This window comes from Cervus canadensis, chromosome 1 (assembly GCF_019320065.1).
Source record: "Cervus canadensis isolate Bull #8, Minnesota chromosome 1, ASM1932006v1, whole genome shotgun sequence".
NCBI lineage: Eukaryota > Metazoa > Chordata > Mammalia > Artiodactyla > Cervidae > Cervus > Cervus canadensis.
Window position 1 is genome coordinate 32,272,427 of NC_057386.1, and position 13,142 is coordinate 32,285,568.

The 13,142-nt window shown below is 52.6% G+C and overlaps 1 protein-coding gene across 3 annotated transcripts in view; it reads left to right on the forward strand.

Moving 5' to 3' along the window:
• PIK3R6 (phosphoinositide-3-kinase regulatory subunit 6) overlaps window positions 1–12,870 on the forward strand; it is a 47,285-nt gene extending 34,415 nt beyond the window's left edge. For 2 of the 3 annotated variants that reach the window (XM_043474404.1, XM_043474414.1), the window contains exons 12-20: window positions 316–394; window positions 1,096–1,218; window positions 3,044–3,154; window positions 4,770–4,860; window positions 5,152–5,222; window positions 5,710–5,800; window positions 6,170–6,285; window positions 11,534–11,646; window positions 12,235–12,870. In XM_043474404.1, coding sequence (XP_043330339.1) covers window positions 316–394; window positions 1,096–1,218; window positions 3,044–3,154; window positions 4,770–4,860; window positions 5,152–5,222; window positions 5,710–5,800; window positions 6,170–6,285; window positions 11,534–11,646; window positions 12,235–12,388 — 949 coding nt within the window. In that variant the 3' untranslated portion in view covers window positions 12,389–12,870. The other variant, XM_043474424.1, reaches the window with a different exon arrangement.
• Window positions 12,871–13,142: the final 272 nt, after the last annotated feature.

Genomic DNA, 13,142 nt, shown 5'->3' on the forward strand with positions numbered 1-13,142 from the left:
GCTGGGGACAGTTGGGACACAGGTGGGCCTGGCCTGGGCTGCTGAAGGATGGAGAAGTGGGCTGGGGGAGGCCAAGACCAGGATGGAATGGGGGGCGGTGGTACCCTGTGTTCCCCCCAAACCCCACACCCGGCCACCGTGGAGCACCATGCTCCCTGCTTTACTGCACCCATTCTACAGATGAGAAAGCAGAGGCTCAGAGTGAGCAGGCCAATTGCCCAGAGTCGAAAAGATAGGTAACAGAGCCAGGGGGTGGAACCAAGTCTGTGGGAAGCCCAAACCCTGCTCACGCCTGCGCTCTGCTCCCCCTGCCAGGAAGCGAGAAACCCAGAGGTTCTGCCTCACCCCCCGACTCAGCCTGCAGCTCTACTACATCCCCCTGGTGGCTCCCCAGGTGCTGGGCTGGGGGGAGTGGGGAGAGGGGGGACCCAGGGGAAGGGGTGGAGGGCAGGGCTGGGGGTGAGCCCTGGGGAAGGGGTCGAGGGTGTCAGGAGCAGGAACTGGGGTCAGTCTTCCTTAGGATGTGGAGCTGGGGGAGACCTGGAGGTTTCTGTCCCAGAAGCCACAGGCATGGGTCCTGGGGGTGGCAGAGATGCCTTTTCACTGTGGCAGCCTGCTCATGACCCCACAACCCCATGGCTGATTTCCTTTTGCTTGTCTGATGGAATCAGTGGCAAGCTGATGCTTAAACAGGAGGGCCTCGCTCTCTTAAACACACACACATACACTCCTACCCCTTCCAAGGGGAGACGAAGCTGCACTGGCAATATTTCCTTTCTGTTTCCCCCTCTGCTTCTGATTGGGGAGCCTTAAATTCAAGACGCTGCTTGTCTGTCCCCTTTAAGGCTAATGACCACTCTTCAGCGTCCCTGGCAGGCGTCCTCGGGAAAGGGGGTTCCAGCTTCACCTCAGGTGTGAGACCTGTCTTCACGTGGTGCAGAAATCCAGGCCCCAAGAGCTTGAATAATTTGACCCATTCCCAAAGCTAGTTTGTCTCAGACTGGTACCTGGGGGCCCGCTCCCCCCACCCCCCACCGAGCAGGAAGAAAGTGCCAGAATGGGCCTGACCCGTCCACCCCGACCCCTTGTTCACAGACATCTGCAGCATCCAGGCATTCGGAGCTGGGAGAGTTGGCCGCGTTCCTGGGCCGCATGGACCCGTGGTATGAGAGCATCGTCAACACCCTGTGCCCCACCATCCACAAGCTGGCAGAGATGGTAGGGGGGTGAGGGTGGGAGGTAGCGGGGGGCGTTTTCTTGAATTTTGACCCCAAGAGTCAGCCCCAAGGGGCCCCACAAGGGATAAGGCAGAAGAGGGGCCCTAAGGAGCTAGTGGCTAGAATTTATTACGTACCAGGTACCTTCCTGTTTGGACAGGACCACTGTGTGGAGAGGACAAGGGAAACATTCTTTATTCTTTATTAATGTGTGTGGGCCAATGATATGCTTCTCATTGGAAACTTGTGAGTTTGCTGGGCTGCTTTGCAATGGTTGCAACAGTTCCTGAGCACAGCTCCATGCCAGGCACTGTTCTAAGCACTCCCGCCCGCAGCCCTACCAGCTGGGCACGCATGCTGTTGTCACCATATCCCCATTTTACAGATCAGGCAGCTGAGGCACAAAGAGATTAGGTCTCTTGCCCAGAGTAACAGGATGAGTCCCACTCGGAATAAGGCAGCTTCATTCCAAAGCATGTTCTCTGAGCCAAAAGCCATTGTGCAGTCCCCAGGCCCAGGCAATGGTGAGGACAGGCAGGAAAGTGGCTCATCTTTCACCGATTTGAAAGGCCTTCTGCTGTCATATGTGCTACAGACATTTTTTTCCCAGCTTTTCTCATTTCAGTCTTGTCAGAAGTGGGGTTTGTTTCAACCTACAGAATTTCAAATGCTTTATGGTTTCTGCCTTTGCAGCCATGCTTTGAAAGACCTTCTCCATTCCAAGATTAAATTCACTGATAATATACTCTAACACTTTTAGCATCTCATTTTTTACATTTAGATAACCTGTCCGCAATTAATTTCAGTATGTAATTTTATTTTTTCCAAGTGTTTAGGCTGTTGTCGTAAAGCTATTTATTGGGTATACCATCAGCTTGAAATGCCACTTTTATCATTTATTAAAATTCTTACATATGCTGGAGTGTATTCTTTCTCAGTGATCTATTCATTTATGTATAAATTTGCACTTTTATATTTTAATATCTGGCATGATACATGTACCATTACTCTTCTTTTGCAAAACTTTTCAGACTATGTTTATTTATCTTTCCATATAAATTTTAGAATTCCATTGTTGAGTTTGTCTGTTTGTTTTTGGATTTTTCTTTTCTTTTTTTTGTGCCACACTGCAAGGCATTGGGATCTTAGTTCCCCAACCAGGAATTGAACCCATGCCCCCTGAAGTGGAAGCATACAGTCCTAGTCACTGGACAGCCAGGGAATTCCTGTCAAGTTTTATTTTTAATCCCCTGGAGATTTTGATTGAGTTTTGGAGAATGAACTTCTTTAGCACATTAAGTAACCCTCTGGGGGTGCGGTATAACTCTTCACTTCTTAAAGTCTTTATTTCCCTCAGGATTGGTGTTCAGTTTTCATTTGTATTATTTTTTTAGATTCCACATATAAGTAAAATTATATGATATTTGTCTTTCTCTGTCTGACGTACTTCCCTTAGTATGATAATCTCTAGGTCCATCTATGTTGCTGTACGTGGCATCATTTCATTCTTTTTTATGGCTGAGTAACATTCCATTGTATATATGTGCTACATCTTCTTTATCCATTCATCTGTTGATGGACATTTAGGTTGCTTCCATGTCTTGACTATTGTAAATAGTGCTGTTATGAACACTGGGGTGCTGGATGGGTGTCTTTTGATTAGGGGTAGAAATCAGCTGGCAGGAAAGGCTTGGACAGTGCTGAAGAAATAGCCGGGTTAGTGCAGAGCAGGGGGCACTTTTGGAGTTTCTCTGTTAAGAAAGTGGCAGCTCCCACAACAGTGTGGAGGGAGCTGGCTGAAGACAGTCTCCCTCCCTCCCTCACAGCCTCTCTCCCTGGACACATCCCAGACCGTAGACCCCTTCATCCTGGATGCCATCACCTACTATGTTCGCATGGGCACCCAGCCCATCTATTTCCAGATCTACACGGTCAAGGTAAGCTTCCCACCTGGGGCTCCAAGGAGACCATGGCAGCCTGTTGGACCCCAGGACCCTGCAACCTAAATACCCTGGCTCCAGGGAAATGGGACCAGGATGCAAGTCATAAACTCATCCAGACATTCTTTTTTTCTTTTTTTCCTATATTTATTTATTTTATTTCTTTGGCCATATCGGGTCTTCCTTGCTGCACACGGGATCTTTAGTTGCGGTTCACGGACCCTCTAGTTGTCGCCCATGGGCTTAGTAGCTCCTCGGCATGTGGGATCTTAGTTCCCCAACCAGGGATTGAACCCATGTCCTCTGCATTGCAAGGTGGGTTCTTAACCACTGGACCACCAGAAAAGTCCCCCATCCAGACTTTCTTGGTTGTTCACTTTGTCTTCTTCCTCTCTGGATACGTAAGAGAATCATTAACTTCTAACACCTCAAGCTCAAGCAGAAGCAGACTTCTTCACGTGGAAGGGCTCTCTGTCCTTACATCCTCCCCATCACCCTTGCTAACCTCACCTCTTGCAGCAACTGCCCTCATCTCTGCTCTGCTCACCGCATTACACGACCAAGTGCTTCTCCAGGGTGTTCCTGCGATGCTCCGGGCCTCGCTCTGGCACCTCACTGCCACTTTGTCATGTACCTGCCGAAGCCAGTGCCTTCCCACCAAGACTCTGAGTCCCCTGAGATGAGACTATGCTTTGTTCCTCTTGAGTCTCCTGCTAGTAGCACAATAAAGTATGTGTGTATGTGTATCAGAGGATGGGTCAGTGTGGGACTGGCTGTGTGCAGTGGGTATAGAGTTAGAGGCAGTGTGAGGTAGTGAGAAGTTCATGGCTTTGCCTCCTGGTCCCTCTGCATGCTCGCTGTGTGATCACAGCTACCTTCACCTCCCTGACATTGATTCTCCCCACCTTTTAAAAAAAATAAATTTATTTATTTATAGGCTGTGCTGGGTCTTTGTAGCTGTGCTGGCTTTTCTTGAGTTGCAGTGATCTCTGGTTGCAGTTTGCAGGCCCCTCACCATGGCTTCTCTTTTTGCAGAGCACAGGCTCTAGGGTGTATGGGCTCAATAGCCCTGGCTCATGGGCTCTAGAGCTCAGGCTCAGTAGTTGTGGCTCACAGGCTTAGTTGCTCTGTGGCATGTGGGATCTTCCCAGACCAGGGATCGAACCCATGTCTTCGGCATTGGCAGGTGAATTCTTTACCACTGAGCCACCGGGGAAGCCCCATTTTCCCCGTCTTTAAAATGGGGAGAGCAATCTTCATCACAGGGTTTTTGTGAGAATTTAAATGAGTAGAAAAATGTATTAAACGATTGATGGGGGAAGATGATGGCAAGGCGGTCGGCACATGGAAGATTCCAGGACAGTGGTGCGAGGATCAAAATCCCACATCCCGGGACTTCCCTGCTGGTCCAGTGGCTAAGACTCTACACAGTGGGCCTGAGTTCAACCCCTGGTCAGGGAACTAGATCCCACATGCTGCAACTAAGACCCAGTGCAGCCAAATAAATAAGTAAATATTTTAAAAAACATCCTGGGCTATGGGGTTCCTGGGAGCTGCCCCTGGCAGGGACGACCTCCCCTAGCCTCCCTCCCTCCCCCTGGCCTCCCTCCAGATCTTCTCTGGTGACCTGAGCCAAGACCCTGCCGAGGACATTTTCCTCACCGAGCTGAAGGTCAAGATCCAAGACTCCAAGTTCCCCAAAGGTGAGCATCTGTCTCCCCTTTCCCAAAGCTCAGCCGACTCAGTTTCCTCAAGGCCCACTTCCAGAAAGCCCTCCCACCTCTCACGGCCCCGTCCCACCTGCTCCTCCCCACCTCTGAGGAGCACCAGGGTGCCCTGTCCCTTGCAGGCTTCGCCCAGCCCTAAGGGCAGCCTGGCGCCCCCTGAGATGCAGCCTTTCCGCTCTGGAACAGAGGCGGCTTCACCTGGGCCTCGATGAGGGAGGGACGGAGGGACGGGGCCTCGCACCTTCATTCAGCCTTCTCTTCCCACAGATAGTTTTTCACCGCGGAGGAGGGGCGTGGCCGAGGGCCCAGGGGCTGAGCTGTCCATCTGCTACCAGAAGGTCAGTGGGCGTGACGCCGTCAGGAGGTGGCCGGAGGTACCGCTGGAGGGAGGCAGGTGTCAGGGACATGGGGGGCAGCAGGCAGCAGACAGAGGGACCTTCTGCCCTTCCCTTGACACAGCCCCCAGTTTCCCGACCTCCAGAGCATTTTGCAGGGATGGGGGCGGGTTATGACTGGCTTTACACATGAACGAGGAGGCCATCTGATGTGAGGAACAGGATGCTGTCCCTTTGTTCAAAAATACCCTCCTCCCTAGCTGACCAGATGCATCGGAGTACAGTCCTCAGTCTGGAGGGCGGAACGTGCCCCCGGGACTGAGTGCTCTGGGCCTTCGTCCTCTGGTTCCTCACTGGACGTTAGCCTAACCGGGGCTCAGGGCAGCAGCGGGAAGCGGAGAAGGAGGGGTGGGGGGACAAGCAGACTGTTGCTGTGGCGATGTGTGCCCTGTCCTGAAGACCCCATCTGTCCCTGCGTCCCCCTCCCCAGGCCCTGCTCAGCCACCGGACCCGGGAGGTCACCGTCTCCCTGCGGGCCACTGGGCTGGTCCTGAAGACCCTTCCAGCCAGTGACACTGAAGGTGAGGAGCTGGGCAAGCAGAGAAGCTGGGGCCGGAGGAGGAGAGAGGGTGGAGGACCAGAGACAGAGGGAGCAGGGGAAGGCAGCCTCCCTCCCTGTCCCTGGGAGAGCAGGAAGATGGCCCAGCTCCCACTCGTGCCAGGCCCAGGACTGGGCACCAGGCTGCTTGGCAAGGCCCAGCCTGGCCCTCAGGTGTGTCATCATCGAGCAGCCCAGGGTGACGCTCTCCTGCCTGAGCAGGTATGGGAAGGGGTTAAAACAGAAAGGGGTGGTGGTCACAGTGGGTTCATGTCCTTCTTAGGACATAGCATCCCCAGCTGCCCTCCTACCCTGGAGGCCCATTTACAACCCCGCATCTCACCCTTCCCAGTTTCAGGGCCCACCCACTGCACCCCCACTGCTGCTCCCGACACAGACCACACGTGCCTGAAAGTTAGTGTGACAGAGATTGTGAAGACCTCCAACTTGGCGGGAAGGTCCTTCTCTGTAAGTCCTGGGGAGGACGGGAACTGGGGAGATTCACACAGGGTAGGGTGAATCAGAGAAGAGAGCCTGGGGAGGGTGTGCAGAGAAGAGGGAGTGAACCCCGAGCCTTTGTGAGACCCTGCTGTTGAAACCAGTCTTCCTGTTGGGAAGAACCTGATTTCCAGTCTGTTTGAAATATTGAGCACCCACTGGCATAAGTAGGGCCCTGGAAAAGGTAAGGCCCCACCCCTACCTCCACCTGGACCATCTGAGGACCTGCGATGTACACAGATAAGTACAAAATGCACCCGAGTACTGTATCCGCTGCTCACAGCAGCCAAAACCACAGCGGCCCAGCCTTTGTGTGTGTTTTTGTTTGTTTTTGGCTGCATTGGGTCTTCATTGCTGTGCTTGGGCTTTCTCTAGTTGCAGCGAACAGGGGCTACTCTTTCTTGTGGTGCTTGGTTTCTCACTGTGGGGGCTTCTCTTGTCGCAGGGCACAGGCTCTAGGGCACATGGGCTCAGTAATTGTGACCCACAGGCTCAGTTGCTCCACAGCATGTGGAATCCTCCCAGACCAGTGATCAAACCTGTGTCCCCTGCATTGGCAGACAGATTCTTAGCGACTGTGGCATCTGAGAAGTCCCAGCCTTTGACCAAATAAAACCTGCCCTTTCAACCCCACGGCCCTACCGCTGCCCTTTGCCCTTTGCTCTTATTGATACTCATAGAGATACAGACATAGGTCCTGCCCATTTTCTCCTTATCTGATAGCCACTCTGGATGTCACTGCCCTACTCAGCTGGGCTTGGAGTGTATGATCACACCTGAACCGTGTTGTCAGAAAGCCTGGACTCCCCCTCTCACCTACCAGGCAGATGCTCCCTTTAGGTCAAGCTGCCTACGAGGTCTGATGCCCGAGTGTCTTGAGTGCTTCTGTGACATCCTGCATCCACGCAGGTCAGGGCCGCCACACTCTTATCACCTCCTACCTCATTCCAGCCCTGGGCATCTGCCTGGTAGGTGAGAGGGGGAGAGTGATTCAGGGACTCTTTTTCCTAAAGCAGCTCCTTAAATAGATAGTGTTCTCCACTTTGGTCCATGACCCACTTCTTTTCTTAGTCCCTGGGCTCTCAAAGGCTTTAGTCCAAGTTGTTAAGGGCACCCACATCTTTATCTCCTGCTCTGACATTCACCCCTGAGTGTCTGACCCGTAAGTTAGCATGAGCTGGGTGTCCCATGACACCCCAAACTCAAGATACTCAAAACCAAAGCCAGTGCTTTCCAGTAGTGGAGTTCTCTAGAGCCAGACTGCCTAGACTCAGATCTTGGGGCTCTCATTTACCAGCTATGTGACTTCAGGCAAGAGTCTCCAGTTTTCTGCGCCTCAGTCTCACCGTCTGGAAAATGAGGATAATAATGGTAGCTACCTTATCTGGTTGTTGTGAGGAGTGAAGGATGATGACATGTAAAGGTTCTAGAAGAGCACTTATCCAAGTCAGAGCTGTATATGTATTGTTTAGTCACTCAGTCGTGTCAGACTCACTGCGGTCCCATGGACTCTGGCCCGCCAGGCTCCTCTGACCATGGGATTTCCCAGGCAAGAATACTCGAGTTGGGTTGCCATTTCCTTCTCCAGGGGATCTTCTAGAGCCAGGGATCGAACCAGTGTCTCTTACATCTCCTGTATTGGCAGGTGGATTCTTTACCACTGAGCCACCTGTGAAGTCCCATATACATATTAGCGGCTGTTGTTATTTCATGCCCTCCTCCGCTGTGTCCATCTCCTGTCCATTGAGGCCATCGTTAACCAGTCACCTTTCCCGGAAACCTGGGAGTCAGCTCAGATGCCTCCTCTTCCTTACTTCCTATTGTCTGCTGGTGTTCTCTCTCAAACACTCTCATACCCCTCCCTTCCTCTCCATCCTCCTGGTCCAGTGAGGTTGACCAGCTGTCCCAGTTTGCCTGGGACTGGAGGGTTTCCTAGGACCTGGGGTTCTTGGTGCTAAAACTAGGAAAAGTTCTAGGCAAACCAGAGCAAACTGGTCATTCTTGGGCCAGATTTTTCATCCACCTCCTTCTGGACAAACTCAACAGCCCCCCGTCGTCACACCAGTGCTCCTTCAGTCCACCCTCCACATGTCTGCCCGTGTGATCTTTCTAAAACAGACACATCACTCCGTGCTTAAAACCCCTTGGTCATTTTCCTCTCTCCAGGCAGAAGGGTGGAAGAACTTCAGCGTTGCATAGCTTGGTTCCTCTTCCTCTCTATTTGCAATCCCAGCCAGCCCTGCACGCCCTTGACACTGGGTTATTTGTAATACCAAGCCAAACCTGGGTCCTCTCGTCCAGGTGCAGTAAAGCCAGTCTTCTGACACTGGGTTGTGGTGAAGCAAAGTGTAGCTTTTATTGCAGGTGCCAAACAAGGAGTCCAGGGCAGCTGATGCTCAAAACCACTGAACTCCCCAAGGAGTTTCAGCAAAGCACTTTTAAAAGCCAGATGAGGGAGGGGCTCCCTAGGGTATGCGATCAGCTGGTATACAATTCTATGATTGGTTGGTGGCAAAGGAACGGAGTGATGTCATAGGCGTTAACACCATCAATCCTTAGGTGCCAGTGGGTCTGGGGCCTACCTGCTCATGATTATGTAATTAATAATTATCATTTTTATAATTAATAATTATCATGTAGTTAATTTCTTCCATTGGTGGTGGTTTTAGCATCTGTAATAAAACAACTCGGGAAATATGCTTCAGATACTGTGAATTAAGTACAGGAGGAGAGGAGCTGAAGCAGAGGATATGAGGGAGAGGCCTGTTCCGGGGAAGGCCCCATAGCACCCTGCTCAGTTATGCTTGGAAGTGTGCTGGCCGTCTTTCCTCTGTGCCTCGCTTGGCCTGAAACTCCCTTTCTCTTCCCTGTCCTCCTCTGTTTCTCTTTCAAGATTAAACTCAGGTGTCATCTCCCCCAGGAGGCCCTTCCCTGCACATCCTCCACCCTCTCTCCAGAGAGCTAGGGCCTCATGTCTGTGACTGCCTGCTGCCTGCCCCCCCCCGCCCCGTCCCCAAATCCTGGGGACATGGCCATGGCAGCATTTGCAAAACTATCAGTGATGTGATCTCAACGTCTCTGTAGGGCTCAGGCCCTTCTCCATCCTCCCATCATTCAGCATGGGAACCACTCACAGCAGGAGCTCTCCAGATGTCTCCTGATCTTCTCATCCAGCCTCCACCTCTGCAGGATCTCACCCCTAACCAGAGCTCCCTTTTTCTGGGGCAGCCTCTGCCCTGGAGGAGCCCTCTATGGGCTGAGAGCTCTGTACTGAGCTGAGATTTCCAGACAGGATGCTCTGTGTTTGAGCTTCGAGCTCCAGGGTGGACCTATTTCCTTTTCATGTATTTCCTCTTTCAAAGTCAGTTCCTTACGACAGTTTCTATTTTGAATGACCTCTTTAAATAACCTGGTTGTGGGATTTTTGAAAGTCTAAACACCCCAGTGAGTTCCCTTTTACCTACAAGGTAGTTGCTAATAGTAACATATTTTTGTTCTCAATAGGTCAGAAACAAAAAGCACAGAGAGATTAAGAATCATGTCCAAGGTCACACAACTAATATGTGGCAGAGCCAGGATAGGAACCCAGGTGCTCTGGGTGTGGAGTCTGTGCTTTGACTCTCTTCCTGGAAGATTCTTGTACACCCTGCCCAGAGACTTCTGGCAGCCAGCCCTCCCAGTCCACAAAAGTCCAGCAGAAATGCCCAGATGTGCTTGACCTCCTCAGGTTTAGTCTCTGTTTGCATGCATACATGCTCAGTCATGTCTGACTCTTCGCAATCCTACGGAATGTTGCCCACCAGGCTCCTCTCTCCTTGGGATTTTCCAGGCAAGAATACTGGAGTGGGTTGCCATTTCCTCCTCCAGGGGATCTTCCCGACCCCGGGATCGAACGTGGGTCTCCTTCATCTCCTGCATTGGCAGGCAGATTCTTACCACTAGGCCACCTGGGAAGCCCTTTGGGGCTGTTGTGAAAGTGAAAGTCGCTCGGTCATGTCTGACTGTTTGTGACCCCATGGATTATACAGTCCCTGGAATTCTCCAGGCCAGAATACTGGAGTAGGTAGCCTTTGCCCTTCTTCAGGGGATCTTCCCAACCCAGGGATCAAACCCTGGTCTCCTGCATTGCAGGCGGATTCTTTACCAGCTGAGCCACCAGGGAAGCCCAAGAATACTGGAGTGGGGAGCCTTTGCCCTTCTCCAGGGGATCTTCCTGACCCAGGAATCGAACCAGGGTCTCCTGCATTGCAGGCGGATTCTTTACCAACTGAGCTATCAGGGAAGCAGTTCCCTGCAGTTTGACAGCAGGAAGGTGGATCAGCCCTGCCTACAGTGGTGACCTTATCAAAAATGCCCAGGCCTGAGCTGGACTCCAGACCGCTTAGATCAGAATCTCTAATTTTATGTTTGGGAAAGGTGGTTCTATGCTTGAAAGAGGTAGAGACTAAGGCTCTAGAAACTAGTGCTCTGTGGTAGTGGATCACCCAAAGCTGCTGTCCACATGTGGAAGTGGCCAGTGACCAGAAAGTCCCTCAGAGCCCCATCGGGAACCCAAGATGCTCCACCTTCTCTGTCTAGGGGGAGGGGCCTCTCAGGAGCAGCAACCCCCCGCCCCCCGCCTCCGTGCTCCCCAGGTCATGGGTTGGAGGGCTGCCTCAGGGCTGTTTTCCTTTGGTCCTGGGTGCATTCTGGAGAAGCCACAGGGCTTTGGGTTTGGAAGGTGGGGTTTCCCAAGCAGAGGATGGATCCCTCCTGCCTGTCACCGGTCCCCTGGTACAAACTGATACAGGCCTGATCTGACTCACAGGAGTAAGTTGCCACTTTCTAGACCTTCTGTCTCTGCCCCAGGGAAATGATCTTGTATGCAATCCAACTAATAACTGGGGTCAGGGCTTATAAAAACCTGGAAGTATCCCCCAATTCCACACATAACACGCCTGTCATACGGGAGGTGCTCAGGTCACTGGAGCACCTGGTAGGATCCAGCCGCAGCATCCCAGGTTGTTTTTGAAATTAAGGACAACAGGTTGGAAAAAAGAACTGCACAAATGATGGGCAAGTCAAGGGCCCGGGCAGCCTAGAAGCACTTTCTGCGGGGCTGTCACTGCTCAAGAGTCACTTGCAGAAAGAGAGACGGGGGCCCCCATGAACTGGGCAGGAGGTGTTGGCTGGGCTGTCTGTTACCAAGGTGACGCTCCCTGAGCTGTCTCTGTTGCAGGTGGTGACAAACACCTTCCGGACAGCCCACATCCAGATCCAGAGCCAGGACCGGAGGCTGCTGACCCTGTCGCTGGACAAGGACAGCTGCCACACATACAAGGATGTGGTCAGGTGAGGTTGGGCTCCACAGCAGCCAGCCCCTCCCCCTCCTGCCTGGAGCCCTGAACACCTTGAAGGGGGTTTGGATCCTGTGCCAGGCAGGTGTCCCTGATGAGTATGGACTCAGGTGATGACTTAAATCCAGGCAAAAGAGCACTTGAGTGGCTGAAGGTGGGTAGCAGCTGAGATTACACTGTCCCAAATCTCCTCTGCAGACGCTCAACCTGCAGCCCTTGACCCATCCCCGGGGCTGGCACTGTGCCCCACCCCCCACAAACACACACACACGTACATACACAGGCTGCCCTTCTGAGGCAGCTATGCTGCAGTTAATGTGACACTTACTGGTGTCACCTGGGAGGTGTATTTGGGTCAGGCAGGCGCACAGAGTGACCCACATGGGCACATCCTCTCCCTGTGTTCACCCCAGGCTGCTCTTTCTCTTTTTGACTCTTCCTCAGCTCTCATCGGCCCCTCGCCCTTGTCTATACCCGACAATAAAGGGTATATTTTAAAGGTTTATTGTCTATACCTTTAAAATGCCCAGGCAGATCTGACCCCTGAGATGGGTCTCCTGAGCTGGCCTCTCTCTGCCCATAGGTTCGAGGTTGCTCCCTGCCCAGAGCCGTGTTCCGGGACCCACAAATCCAAGGTGCTGGGGCTCAGCTCCCACCGGCAGGAGATGGAAAGGAACAAAGCCAAGGCTAAGCCTCTTCTGATGCCCATCAACACGTTCTCTGGCATCGTCCAGTGAACCCGAAGTGGAGTCGAGAGTGGCGGGCTTGAGAGAAAGGATTCACTACCCGTCCTGCCGCAAACACCCGCCCCAGTGGCTAGAACAAGGTTCCAGCCGCATCTAGAAGCCAGCAAGTGCGACGGAGCACAGGGTGGGTGTGGTGGAGCAGCACCCACACAAAGGCCTGAGAAGGCCGTGACCAAGCTGTGTACACAGAACCCAGCTCCTCAAGCCCGTGTCCACTCCTGCATGAATTTCCAGTTCCCGCCTCTCCCGCTATCTTCTCCCACTCAGGCTGAAACCAAGATGAGAGCTGCGGTCTGGGCCAGGGCCCGGCAGCCTGGGGAAAACAAGAAGCAGGCAGCGGCAGCCACAACCCTCCCTTCCCGCCCAGGCTGTTCCTTCAGCCTTGCGACCACTCCTAGGCGGGCGTCTCTCCCAGGTGAGAGGACGTGTCAGATTCAGTAAATGCACACTAAAGTCTTTCTGCTTTCATCTAATATCCAGCAATACTTGTATTTTATTTCATTTAAATTTTTTCTTTTTGGCCACCCTGCATGACACGTGGGATCTTAGTTTGCCAACCAGGAATCGAACCTGCGCCCCCTGTAGTGGAAGCACAGTCTTAACCACTGGACCACCAGGGAATTCTCAATATGTGTTATTTTAACAGACAGCGGAGGCACGACTTAGTCTAACCTGATGAATCCGTTTAGCTAGGTGAGAGCTTGGTGAAACGCTCACTGGTGTGTTCTGTCCACCTGCCCAGCTC